Source organism: Helianthus annuus, chromosome 4 (genome assembly GCF_002127325.2).
Source record: "Helianthus annuus cultivar XRQ/B chromosome 4, HanXRQr2.0-SUNRISE, whole genome shotgun sequence".
Taxonomy (NCBI): Eukaryota; Viridiplantae; Streptophyta; class Magnoliopsida; order Asterales; family Asteraceae; genus Helianthus; species Helianthus annuus.
This window is the reverse complement of record NC_035436.2, coordinates 174,498,158-174,511,141: the sequence shown is the minus strand read 5'-3', so window position 1 is coordinate 174,511,141 and position 12,984 is coordinate 174,498,158. Positions and strand designations below refer to the sequence as shown.

The 12,984-nt window shown below is 37.3% G+C and overlaps 1 protein-coding gene across 1 annotated transcript; it reads left to right on the top strand.

Moving 5' to 3' along the window:
* Positions 1 to 10,105: 10,105 nt before the first annotated feature.
* On the top strand, positions 10,106 to 12,324 carry LOC110937046 (small nuclear ribonucleoprotein Sm D2). Its single transcript, XM_022179454.2, has 7 exons — positions 10,106 to 10,232; positions 10,384 to 10,435; positions 10,546 to 10,570; positions 10,682 to 10,756; positions 11,123 to 11,227; positions 11,324 to 11,443; positions 12,099 to 12,324. Exons 2-6 carry the CDS (start codon positions 10,431 to 10,433, stop codon positions 11,438 to 11,440), a joined length of 327 nt encoding a protein of 108 aa, XP_022035146.1. The 5' UTR covers positions 10,106 to 10,232; positions 10,384 to 10,430; the 3' UTR covers positions 11,441 to 11,443; positions 12,099 to 12,324.
* The last annotated feature ends 660 nt before the right edge of the window (positions 12,325 to 12,984 follow it).

The window sequence follows — 12,984 nt, the reverse complement described above, 5'->3', positions numbered from 1 at the left end:
CTGGAGGTGAAGCTCACTATTTATAGCCGAGGTGGTTTGTGGAGGAGATAGGCCTTGGGCCTGTAGTCGACAAAAAGGAATATCCATTATGTTTCCTCTGCCACGACCGTTGGTGCTTCTGGGCGAGAGGATAGTTGGCGCCACTGAATGGATCCACGTGTCCTGACAGTCACCTTTGTTGTCTGGGCTGTCATCAGCAGCTAAATGGAGATCGTGGAGCAGTGGTCGGCGCACGCTGATTGGTGTCACGTATGCGTCCTTGTATACCTTTTTGTCTCCTGTACGATTGTTAATCGTGCAGCATGATCGGATACAGTCTGTTGGACGCTCATTGGTCCACTGTTCTGCCACTTGTACCTTTGGTACTTGTCCTAGGTTTACCTTCGCTTCATTCCTTCGCGCGACCATCGGGGATATCCCGTGTAGTCGACGCAAGGTCCAGGAAGTAAGGCTTTTCATCCAAGGAGCCAAGTGTCAAATCTGGTTGTTAAAGCAACAAGAGTATGGCTGGGTGAAAGGTCCAGGATCAACTCCAAAAGGTAGCTTTTTGATCGGAATTAGCAACCAAAGAACACCGTTAGCCTTAACGCGAGAGGTGGCCTCCCGCGTTTGGACTCCGGCGTGAGAATCAGTAGGATCTTAAGAGTCTTAGCAAAGAGAAAGGATAAGAGTTTTAGAGTGAGAGTGAGAGAGATCAACTTACTTTGGGCTGGAACAAGACCCTCCTTTTATAGGCAGATTGCTCTGCCAAGGGAGCCTCATGCCACCTTTGCATCTTCTAGTCTTGGTAAGCTTATCCTTCCCTGATGTTGGTTGCAGGGTTAGCCTTGCCTCTTTGGGTATGTTTCAGGTTTGTGTGTCTCGAGGACACCTTTATGCTTGTAGAGAGATGTCTAATCAGTTTGACTTATTTAATTCAAGTCCCAAGGTTGTACAGTAACCTTAGCTTCCCGTCACCAGCTGTTGGTGTACCAGCTTCTGGTCAGGAGCTTCCACTTTCAGCTTCTTTCTTCTAGTTTATGTTTAACGCTCTTTATTTTATTTTTGCGATTGTCGTTGACTTTGACTTTGCTGATTGGGATCTCCGAGTACCCACGTCATCATTGGTCATGTCTTGGCCCTGACTTCGCGTGCGACCTAGGATACACCTGATTAGTCGGCACGAGGCTGGGAAGGCTACCAAATTAGTCTGATAAGAGTGTGGTCCCGCGCACGACCTGATTGGTCGACACAGGATTTGGGACCATACCCCTTCATAGTTGGAGTTCATAAATTGCTAGTTGTTGAACAAGAAGCTTGACATGTAGTCAGTATTGAAAAAGTTGGTATTTTTTTGGCAGAAATATAAGCTTTTGTGTTATCCCGTATGATTAATAGTCATCGCCTTTTGTCTTCAGCAAAAAATGAACAAAAGGGCGATTCAAAGTTCGGTTTTGGTCTTCATAAAGGTTTGACTCCAATTTCGTGCATATTCTCTCTTTTCCATCTTACACACTTTACGAAATAATGTTGGCAACCTCTTTGGAGAAGCCATAACCATCTCCCGTCCATCTCTTGATTCAGGCCACTTACCCATCCGATCTTGTCCCTCAACATTGGTTAATATACATTTATACAGGTAGTTTATTCCAATAAAATTAGTTTATACATAAACAAAAAGTATTAGTTTTATCTATGAAAATAAAAAAAAAGTTATATTTAAAATCACACACACACGGTAATGGATTAAAAATAATTCATGTATATTATTTTATCATTGTCACATTTAGCATATACAAAAAGAAAATACAAAATTAAATCATCATAAAGAACAATTATTTTCTACATCAATTGATATATATGATAAGTTACACAAAATAAATTGTATTAATAAAAAATATTATTTAAAAAAAAATCAATGTGTTTCTTTGCACCAAATACCAATAGGGTCATGCTATTCACACACGGAGAAATTATTTTCACACCCCAAAGCGCCCCGCTATGGCCAAAATGGGGCGCTTTGGTGTAAAGTCAACAGACAAGGACTGAACCGGTCAGACCTTGTCTGTTGCTTTACATCAAAGCGCCCCGCTATGGCCAAAGCTCGGCGCTTTGTTTTTTTTTTGTTTTTTTTTTTTTACATTTTGGGGCAAAGCGCCCCTCTTAGGTCAAAGCGCAACGCTTAGGGCCTTTTATAAATTTTTTAAAATTGTTTTTAATTCACAAATGTGTCGATAATAGTCTAAATTTTACGTTTTTTCCATTATACATCATTTTTTTAATATATATGGACTATACTGCAAGTTCCGGATCAAATCGGTTACGTGTGATGTCGTATTCCATTATATCGTATCATTTTGGTTTGAAAGCACAAGTACTCCTATGAGTACTTTTATGTGTATCAACCGCCTACCGTACATAGGGGTGTTCAAAAGTATCCGTATCCGAAAATCCGATCCGAAATATCCGATATCCGAATCCGAAATATCCGAAAAATCGGATATCCGAAATTTCGGATATCCGAATTTTTCGGATTCGGATTCGGATAGCGATTTTCAAAATTTTCGGATATTTCGGATATCCGAAATATCCGAAAAATTTATTTTTCATTTTTTTCGGATATCCGAATATCTGAAGTATCCGAAAATATCCGAAAATATCCGAAATATATCCGAAATATCCGAAAAATATCCGAAGTATCCGAAAAATATCCGAAATATCCGAAAAATATCCGAAAATTTATATTCGGATATCCGAAACTATCCAGAATATCCGTTTCCGAATATGAAAAAATAATAAAAAAATAAAAATTAAATAAAAAGTTGAGTTTTCGGATATCCGATTCACTATCCGAATCCGTATCCGAAATTTCGGATATCCGAATTCGGATAGTGAAATCTAGTATCCGAAAATTTCGGATATCCGAAATACGGATATCCGAATTTTCGGATATCCGGTTTTGAACACCCCTAACCGTACATGTACATGACGTATTTTTCATTAATTGTAGTATTATGATGTATATTGTCATTTTGGGTCGTACAAGTGCGTATTGAATCTGATTGGGTCGTGTCGGTGACATTCGGTTTTTAACGTGATGTAACGCATATATTGAACAAACACAAACGTACTCTTGGATTGTAAAAGAATTAACGTGATTATTATTAAACACATTTAACATACACCTTGAACATATGGGGTTACATTAAAAGTAATAAAATCAATACTGTCATTTTATCACATGGGTTGATGTATTGAGTTTGAAATTAATACTTTTGTAATTTTTTTTTTATTTTTTTATTTTTTTTATTTTTTATATTTGAACTATTTTTTTCAAGAATCTCATACAACAAGCCTTGTAAATTCATATAAAATCAAGATTCAAGAAAAGATTTCAAATGGGTGTGATAAAGAAGATTAATTAGAACAAAACATGTTAATTGTTAGTGCACGGTAGAACACGACACAGGATAAAATCATGAAAAAGAACAGTGAGTTTTGTTCCGTCGGTAGTGGGGTCCATGCCATCTTTAACCAATCACACCTTTTTTTTTTAAAGTTTACCACTTCACCAAGTGTCTAACCATTGCCAATGCTTTTCAACATAGTTTAAACACTTATGACTGAATGACGTGGCACACTCTCATTGGTTAATTTTGAAGTTTACCACTTTCAAGTGTCTAACCACTCTCTACACCCTAATGTATACTATATTTCATTGTGGCAAGTGGCATTGTGGAGCCCACAAGAACTGCTAAATGTATACTATAGCACGGATGGGACTAGTCAAAGAGTTGGAAAGGGTTGTACGCGACAGTGAGATGCCTCAAGAAATTAAATATTGAGATGGGACTTCACCTTTAGATATATGTGCACAAACAAATTAAATATTGTAAAATTTGGACCAAAAATGTAAAATTTGAACTTAAACGTAGACCAGTCACCAGTCAAAAATACGCCCAAAATGTAAAAAAAAAAAACCAAAGCGCCGAGCTTAGGCCAAAGCGGGGCGCTTTGGAAAAAAAAAAAAACCAAAGCGCCAAGCTTAGGCCAAAGCGGGGCGCTTTGATGTAAAGTCAACAGACAAGGACTGAACCTGTCAGACCTTGTCTATTGACTTTACACCAAAGCGCCCCACCTTGGCCATAGCGGGGCGCTTTGAGTGTTTAAATAGACTAAGGACGTGTGCGAATAGACCAGGCCATACTAATATTGGAGGTTTGTATAATGCTGACGGGTGTGGAGGTGGTCCATAACTTTGTGATGGAATGCCACGTAAGCGGTAACGTCACTGAGGGACCATCATCTCACCTAAGTGATGGGCCTAGGGTGTTGGTGATAAGCCTTCATTTTCTTAATTTTTTTGTTAAATATTATTCAATATATATAAAAGTAAAATTAAATTAAATACTGAAATTAATAATGCAACTTACATTACAATAAAAAATTATCTAAACTTATAAACATAAACACCAGTCGTCATTGGGGTCGTTGTGTGCGAAGTTCCAAATGTATTTTACCAAGTCCGCTTGAAGGTTTTGATGTATGTACTCGTTATATAACGAGAACACGTTTAAATCTTTTTGTTCTTCGCTTACCGGAACATAATTCTTGTTAATTGCATTTTCTTCGTACTCACAAATCATTCTACCTTCGTCTTCGAGGATCATGTTATGCAACAAGATACAAGCATACATACAGTATCACAACTTTTTAGGTTCAAATGCACGTGCTGGGTTTCCAATGATGTGCTATATTGTTGTAGAACCCCAAAACACTGTTCAATGTCCTTGTGCTGGGTTTTCAATGATGTGTTATCTTGTTGTAGAACCCCAAAACATTGTTCAATGTCCTTTCTCGCCAACTCTTGTTACTTGAAAATTTTCTTTCTTTTTTTGTCTGACAGGTGCGAAATAGTTTTAACAATTGTACAGTAAGATGGATATATTTGATCAGCAAGATAATACCGCGCATGTATTCCACCCATAAAACCGTAAACCTAGTATCTGGACCGGTTCCTTTTATGACAACGTTGAAGACCTCTTGTCACACCCCGACCGCGTAAAACAACAAACCGCGGCGGAAACGTCGGGGAGTGGAGTGGCAGAATTATTGTTTCACAACCATAGTATTTAAAGTTTTGTTTTATTTATTAACAAAGTGGTTACATTGTCTTAAAACAAAGAAAAACAAAGAGTACATAACATAATTAAACTATTCTTGCTTTATTTTATGTCACTAAGACCCAAGTCCGCCTAAGTGTATCTTGACCAATCCTATGCATCAGCTCCTGAAAACACATGTGAAAATAGGTACGTCAGCATAAAAATGCATGTGAGATACATAGGTTTATTGATTTAGGATTCATGACTTGTAGTTGAAAGAAACGTTTAACAAAAAGTTAGTCATGAATCTTATTAAAAGTGTTTTCTTTTATAAATCATATGAAATTTGATAAGGAAATCAGATGTTATAAAAGAAAGGTGTGAGGTTAAATGAATAACCAAGTAAAAAGGATTTGCATAAATTATGTCATTTATGTGAGACGTATCATGTTTTTTGTATAACTTGAAGTGGTTTAAATAACGATACGATATGTAATATCATAAAAACACTTATATATAGGAAGTACCAGCGGTGTATCCACCATGCTTTTATCATATTATACATCGCCTCGTTATTTAAGTCACTTACCAAAATAGGGGATGGATCATGAAAAAACTAGTTTAAATGAGAAAACCAAAAAACTAACTAAAAAAACCTAAAAAAATACCATTTTTTTTTACAATTTTTTAAAGAAAAATCGCTACTTTTTATGTATGGAAAAAAATTTTCAAAAAAAAAAAAAAAAAACTGTTGTACTGCACATGTGCACTAATACGGAAAGTCTAAACCACTTAACCCACCCCCCACCGACACCCCCCAAAAACCTGAACCCCCCCCCCCCCACCCCCACCCCCCAAAAACCTAAACCCCCACCCCCAAAAAACCTAAAACTAAACCATAAACATAAACCCGAAAAAAACCTAGACCCCCCACCCCACCCCCCCCCCACAAAAAAAAAAACCTAAACCCCCCCCCCCCCACCCAAAAACATAATCCTAATCCTAAACCTCCAAAAAAACTAACCCTAAAAGCTAAACTAGACTCAAAAAGCTAATTTTAAGCATGTAATGCAATTGTATTACATGTTATATTGCACATGTGCACTACTATTAATAGTGTTGAAAACAAGACGACACCATAAATCGTTTTTTATGTCATAAAAAATATGCTCGAATATACTTGAATGAAAGATAAGAAAATTTGTGATCTTATGGTGCCATTTTTGTTTTAAAATGATAACGTATGGAGAAATGGGAAATGTTTGAAAAGTTATATATATTTTTTTCCAATTTTACCCCTCCTTCATTAAAAGTCCCCCTCCTTCATTAAAAGTCTCCCTCCCCCTTCTTTTTAGTGGATTTTAGTTAGTTTTTTAGTTTTCTCATTTATATCTAGTTTTCTCATGATCCTCTCCCTACCAAAATAAACCACCAAAATGTATTGTTTAAACCAATGTAAAAATGTTCATGTATAATCAAATGTTATGTATGGCAAATAAAAAGTATCTACTCAAACCATATGTAAAGTGTACAAAACAATGTATTTATATAAATCATAGTTTAAATCAAAAGTTATGTTTTGTAAAATCAATGTTTTATTGATACAAACATCTATGCGGTAATGTTAAAACGCATACATTCAAGCCTTGCGACTGTGGAGACAAACCCTTAAACAAATTAAAGGTTTATCAAAATTATGTATATCGGATTCAGTCATTCCTTACGTCCAAACAAACCTATGATTTCAGGAATGGGAGTTGTCAATTCCTATGGTATCACTACTTACTACCGAGCGACGTGATCAATGTTAGTGAACATATTTTTGAGCCGTTAAACAAACCAAATGTCAAACCAAATGTAAGCATGTTATGTGAAAAACAATGTACTAAGTATGCTAAATGAACATACATAGCAAAAATGTGATGTAAATCAATGTGTACATATGCTAAAATAAACATATGAAACAAATGTGTTTATGAAATCAATGTACTAGCATGTTAATTAAACATACATAGCATAAACATAGATGAAATCATGTACTATACGTGTACTATATGAACATAGCAAGTATATGTTATAAAAGCATGAAAAGCACGAAAGTAAACAAGTAGGCAATGTGTTTCACTCCAAAATGTTTGAAAACAGTAAAAGAGTGGACTATGTACTCACTTGAGAATGCTTAGAAGTCTTGTAATAACAAGCAAACAATGCTAGAGAGATCACGGAAACAATCGGCACCTAATACAGGTAACTATGTTAATAAACCGGACCTAAATCGGAGGATCAGATAGAATGAGGTTTCGTAAACCAAATGAGTATGGGAACTCATGTAATATGGTTTAACAAAGCCTACATTCTAAATCGGAACCTATCCTAAGTGCTTATGACCCGTTACGACCCGTTTAGGTAGCTTACGCTACTTTAACGCGTCGTTCGCGTAAAACGCGTTCGGACCGCCTAACTAGTCATATGATAAGTATTATATGCCTTAACATGTCTAATATTATTGCCTAATCAGTTTAGATGCTACAATTTAGGTTACATATGCTTAAAATGAAATTATACGTAAAAAGGGCATTTTGGTCATTTTCCTAAGGCATATAAACTACCTATCATACAACTAACTAAACGAAGTGACCATAAGGTATAACCTCGGAAGGTTATTCCCTATACAACTATGGTCACAAAATGTATTTGGTCGGATCCTAATGATCGACCAAACGGGTCGGGTTCGAAAATCTAAGCGGTGGTTTAGACCGCTTATCTTACGACCCTATATAAGCACTACACTAAAAGTGACGAGTTAAACATGATAAAACATGTTTAACTAAGTTAGAAAACAAGTTTGATATCAAAACAAAGTGTTTTGATACCCAAAGATAGTTTCGTGGCAAAATACGCATAAACACGTATTTTGACCGAAACTATGACTCGTCACTATGCCTAATCAACGTGGTAATCAGTAGGTATAGTCACAAGGGACTATAACCATCGTGATTACGCTCACGTTGCAAAGTTCAAACGAACTTTGTGCTGACCAAAGACTGGTCAAAGCAGAAAGTCAAACACTGTTTGACTTTCATGCTTAAAAACGCATAAAAGCATGAAAGAAGCTTACAAGAGGTCCAAGCCTTGAAGATAGAAGAAGAAAACTTGAAGATTAGGACCTTCAACCAGAAGGGATAGTCCTAATTGTCCAGAAAATGAGAGAAGACATATTTGAGCAAGTTGTTGGAATGAAAATCATGGGGTATTTATAGATTTCGGACAACCGTTAGGATCGTTTCTTAGATTTCGAGCTTCGATCTGGACCTTACAAGTATTACCCACTGTTTTAGCATTCTATGGGTGCCCAAAACCAGCTCATTGATTGATTATACCATGTACAAAACCCAGAAACCAGCTGCTAATTGCAGAAAGCTGATTTTTGCTGATCTGGGGAGCTCTCGTGCCCCGCGTACGAGCCAGGTCCAGCCTACGCGGCCCGCGACCTATGGCAGTTCAGCAATAAGTTTTGAAATTTGCAGTTTCAGTCCCTGCAAGTGTATAATGCCATTTTTGACACGTTTAAGGCCTGTTAAGCCATTTTCAAGGCTCTGCAATGATGCCTAAGTGTAGAGGACATGAAATATGCTTGAAAATGTGTCGGATGTCGGTTTGTTTGGTTGTACGATCACGTTATTCGGTTAATTACGACGAAACACGAACGGACGCGAAAAACGATCCAAATTACACGACGAATGGAATTTTATCATGCCAATCACTAAAATAAAATATTTTAATGATTACAAAAATTTTTGGATGTCCGGATATGTTCAGAACGTAAGATATGCGCGTAAATGCAAACTTATGCACTTCTTGACGCTTTTAGTCCCTGGTTGACCAAAATGTTTATTTTTGCACACCGAACCCCTCAAAGCATATTTCTAAGCTATGCAAAGGATATTTATGGTATGTTTAACTTATGGTCATGTTCCGGAATGTTCGTTACGGTACGAATCGGCATACTTTTGCAGTTTGTCGAAAATAGTCCATGCGATTGAATAAACTTGTTTTTGCCATACCAAACCCGTCAAAACTTATTTCTAAGTTATGTAAAGGTTATTTAAGGTATGTTAAGCATATGTTGATGTTCCGAAGTGTTTGTCGCATTAAACTGATTACGTTTACGCATCAGTTTGCGTATAACTTTCCAGAAAACGATGCAGAGTTTGAAATTGAACAAAAATCAAAACGTGCAAAATGTCAAACATAAATAAACAAACATTGGGGTCAAATAACATTGTTTTATTGATAATTGAACTGATTAGAGTTTATACAATGATTACAAGCACAGATGTCACACCTCTGATTGATTGATGGCGTTGATGTCGTTATTCGAACTAGGGACACCAAAGAAAGCATTCCAAATCCACATATCTTGTGACACAACAACCTCTAGCATTATTGTCGGATGTCCATGATCACCTGGCGTAAATTGACCTCGCCATGCGTTAGGGCAATTCCACCACGGCCAATGCATGCAATCAATGCTTTTGAGTATTCCCCTTGGCGGTTCAAAGATCAACTGACATACCCCTTGGCAGAGACGGTGGTGTAACAGTCGTTCTTGGATGGCGTTAGTGTCGAATCTAGGGTTCCGACCAGGAACCAACTTTCCGGGGCTAGAGTGGGGTGGCAGTGGTGGTGGTCGATTGTCGTGTGGAGTGGGTGGGGGTGGTGATGTCGGCTAGTGGTAAGGTGGTGGTTGTTGAGAAGAGAGAGGATATATAGAGAGAAGGGAGAGGGTACAAAGAGGGAAGAGAAAGTCAGAGAATGGTTTATGTGTTTTTGCTATATGTAATATAATCTTTACTTGTAATTTTACCAAACTACCTTTGTTTCATACTTAAGTTATCAAAATGCCCTTACAGTTAATAGACATTTTAACTGTGTTAGAGTCGTGAAGCAAACTGGTGACAAAATCAAAACATCACAGAGAAAAATAACCGTTTTAAAAGAATTAGGGTAAAATCGTTAAAACGATACGATCAAACTGGAGCTTGCATAAAACCCTTGAAATTCATCACTTAAACCCATATCACGCCCTAGTGAGTAGTGGCCACACTGCACGCCGTCGACGATCCCATCTTTCCGGTATCCAAACAGGTACTCAATCCTCCTTATTTCCGTCGTTCAATCTCTGTTTCCGTCGGAATTCACTTCCGTTCCGATCTATCTTAACTCCGCACATTCGTATCCACCCATTTGCATTAGGGTTTTATTATCCTTAACCCTAACACTACGTTCCTCCTTTCAGATCATACTTTTCGCTCTCTGCGGTTTCACTCTATTCTTCCATCCAACATGAGGTGAGTTAATTCATTATATTACGCACATAATTTCGTTTTAGCAAACCCTAGTTTTCAAATCTTTTTTTTTTTGGATAAATGACTACTATATTTTCTTTTTGTTTTTGCAGTCGACCAATGGAGGAAGATGCACCAGTAAGTACTTTTCGTTTGAATTCATAGCTTTATTTTAGTTAGAATTCATTTTTTTTTTAAATTGTGCTTCTGATTTTGAATGGTTGAATTGTATGGTAATAATTGGTGCAGACCAAGAATGAGGAGGAGGAGTTCAACACTGGGCCTCTCTCTGTATTGATGATGAGTGTCAAAAATAATACACAGGTAACACATACTTTCGTATAACTTGATGTTCGGTTTGAAGGTTTCGTAGTTAGCATACATGTTCTAGGTAGTTAAACTTAAACCCTCAAGGCACATAGGGTGACCCTTTTTTGTCCGGTTCAGTGCGCCTTACTGCAGTCAAGGTGGTTTGGCTAAGCCCTCACCTCGCATAGGCACATGCGCCTTTGGCACTTATAACTACATAGGATGTGTTAATTATTTTAGTACGGGATTAACAGTCGTAATCAATTTGTAAAGTTGCCGTTATTATTTCGTACGTAAAATGGGTTTGAAGAGGCTGCTGCTGTTGACATTGTTTCTTTGATTATAAATAACGTTTTTGCTGTCGTTTTGTTGCACATCCAGGTTCTTATTAACTGCAGGAATAATAAGAAGCTTCTAGGCCGTGTTAGGGCGTTTGACCGACACTGCAATATGGTGCTGGAAAATGTTAGAGAGATGTGGACTGAGGTTGGTTTTGTTATGAAAATAACTTATGTGTCGGTTCTTCGGTTACATTTCTTGACAAATTGTGCACTTATTTATCTTCGGATTTTTGTTTGTCAGGTGCCCAAGACAGGAAAAGGCAAGAAAAAGGCTCTTCCGGTTAACAAAGATAGATTTATCAGCAAGATGTTTCTTCGAGGCGATTCAGTCATCATTGTGCTTAGAAACCCCAAGTGAAAGGTATTAGTTTTCACTTTTTTGTTCTTTTTTTTTGGAACTGTTTGGGCTTTTCGTTTTCGTGCCATTGTACGTTCTTTTTTAAAAAGCATATCGCCATGTCATGTGAATTTACTATTTAGTAGTAGTTGTGTTCCGGCTAATTAACTGATACAAACATCTGCTTATTATTGGTCCCGTTTTCTTATGCCTGTTTAGTAAGCCCAACTCCTCTGTTATTCACTCAGTAATATTAGAAAATATAAAATGATTGTGTGGTAAAAAAACAGACCATCAAAAACCCAAATGAGCATAACAAGACTGTTTGGGATTTGCTTATAAACAGAAGCAAATAATCGGCTTGCAAAAATCCCAAACACCCCAAAGATGATTTGTGGAATTTTCATCTGGTATATAATTTGCAGATTGGTAGGGCATTGCTTGTAGTATTTCGGACCAATGATACTTTTAGAGTCTACACAACCTGACACCTTTTTACAATTTTTTATGGTTTTTAACAAACGCGTGAGATGTTGTAGTGAATAGAGCATATAGTTGAGACCCCACAATCATAAACATGGCATATGATATTCATTTTACATCTCTGTTATGATTTTCATTTGTGATATCCACGTGCTTAACCAACTGCTCGTCTTAATTTTCGTCTTTTCTGTTGCAGGATTTGGTCCGTCTTTTATCGGCTTGTCTTGCAAGAAAAATGTCATTGGTAGTACTTATAATGGTAGCCATTGTATGTTAGTTGGAAAAAAACCTGGTTTGTATGCCTTCTGTAGTATGAGGACCCGTAACTTCTCTTTGCTTTCGTTCTGAGTTTGGTTAAGAAAAAGTTATCTATCAACTGAAACATCCCTTTTTAATCGAGCATTTCAAATGTCGTTTGTTTATATTGTTTAGAGTTAATTGCCATTTTAGTCCCTGTGGTTTGGGCCATTTTGCCACTTTAGTCCAAAGGTTTGATTTTTAATCTGTGGGTCCAAAAAGGTTTTACCATTGCCGTTTTGGTCTAACTGACTTAACCTCATCCATTCACCTCTGTTAAATCAAGGGTATTTTTGTCATTTCTCTTATTATTTTAATGAAACATTTTTATTTAAAGATACCTTGCATTCTTGGTTTGTTTAGCATGATGATGCCACCTAGACTACACTAAGGCGATCAAATGTCTGGTAAATATTTATTAGATTCATTTAAATAGATACAATCAATCTTTTCATAATCAGATTGGCCGCTCAACCGGGAACTGGATACATATCGAGTCTAAATGGACCAATTGGTTGAACTAGCAAACTAGACCGGGTGGGTGGTCGGACCACCAAGCTCCACCGATAACCACCATCTCCGGAACCCTGTAGGCCACCAAACTCCACCGATAACCACCATCTCCAGATGGTTCCTCAGATCTGTCGGCCACCAAACTCCACCAATAACCACCATTGCCGGACATATCTGAATCATAACAGATCTGAATCATCTCCCTCTCTAACCCCGCCCCCCTCACCATCATAGATCTGAGTCACCTTTGTCTCCCTGTCTCTAAACTTCGT

Bases quoted from the DNA above. Each gene is read 5' to 3' on its own strand.
- LOC110937046 (XM_022179454.2), top strand. The intron at 10,571-10,681 runs GTAAGTACTTTT...TAATTGGTGCAG, and splicing joins CAATGGAGGAAGATGCACCA to ACCAAGAATGAGGAGGAGGA. The intron at 11,228-11,323 runs GTTGGTTTTGTT...TTTGTTTGTCAG, and splicing joins TTAGAGAGATGTGGACTGAG to GTGCCCAAGACAGGAAAAGG.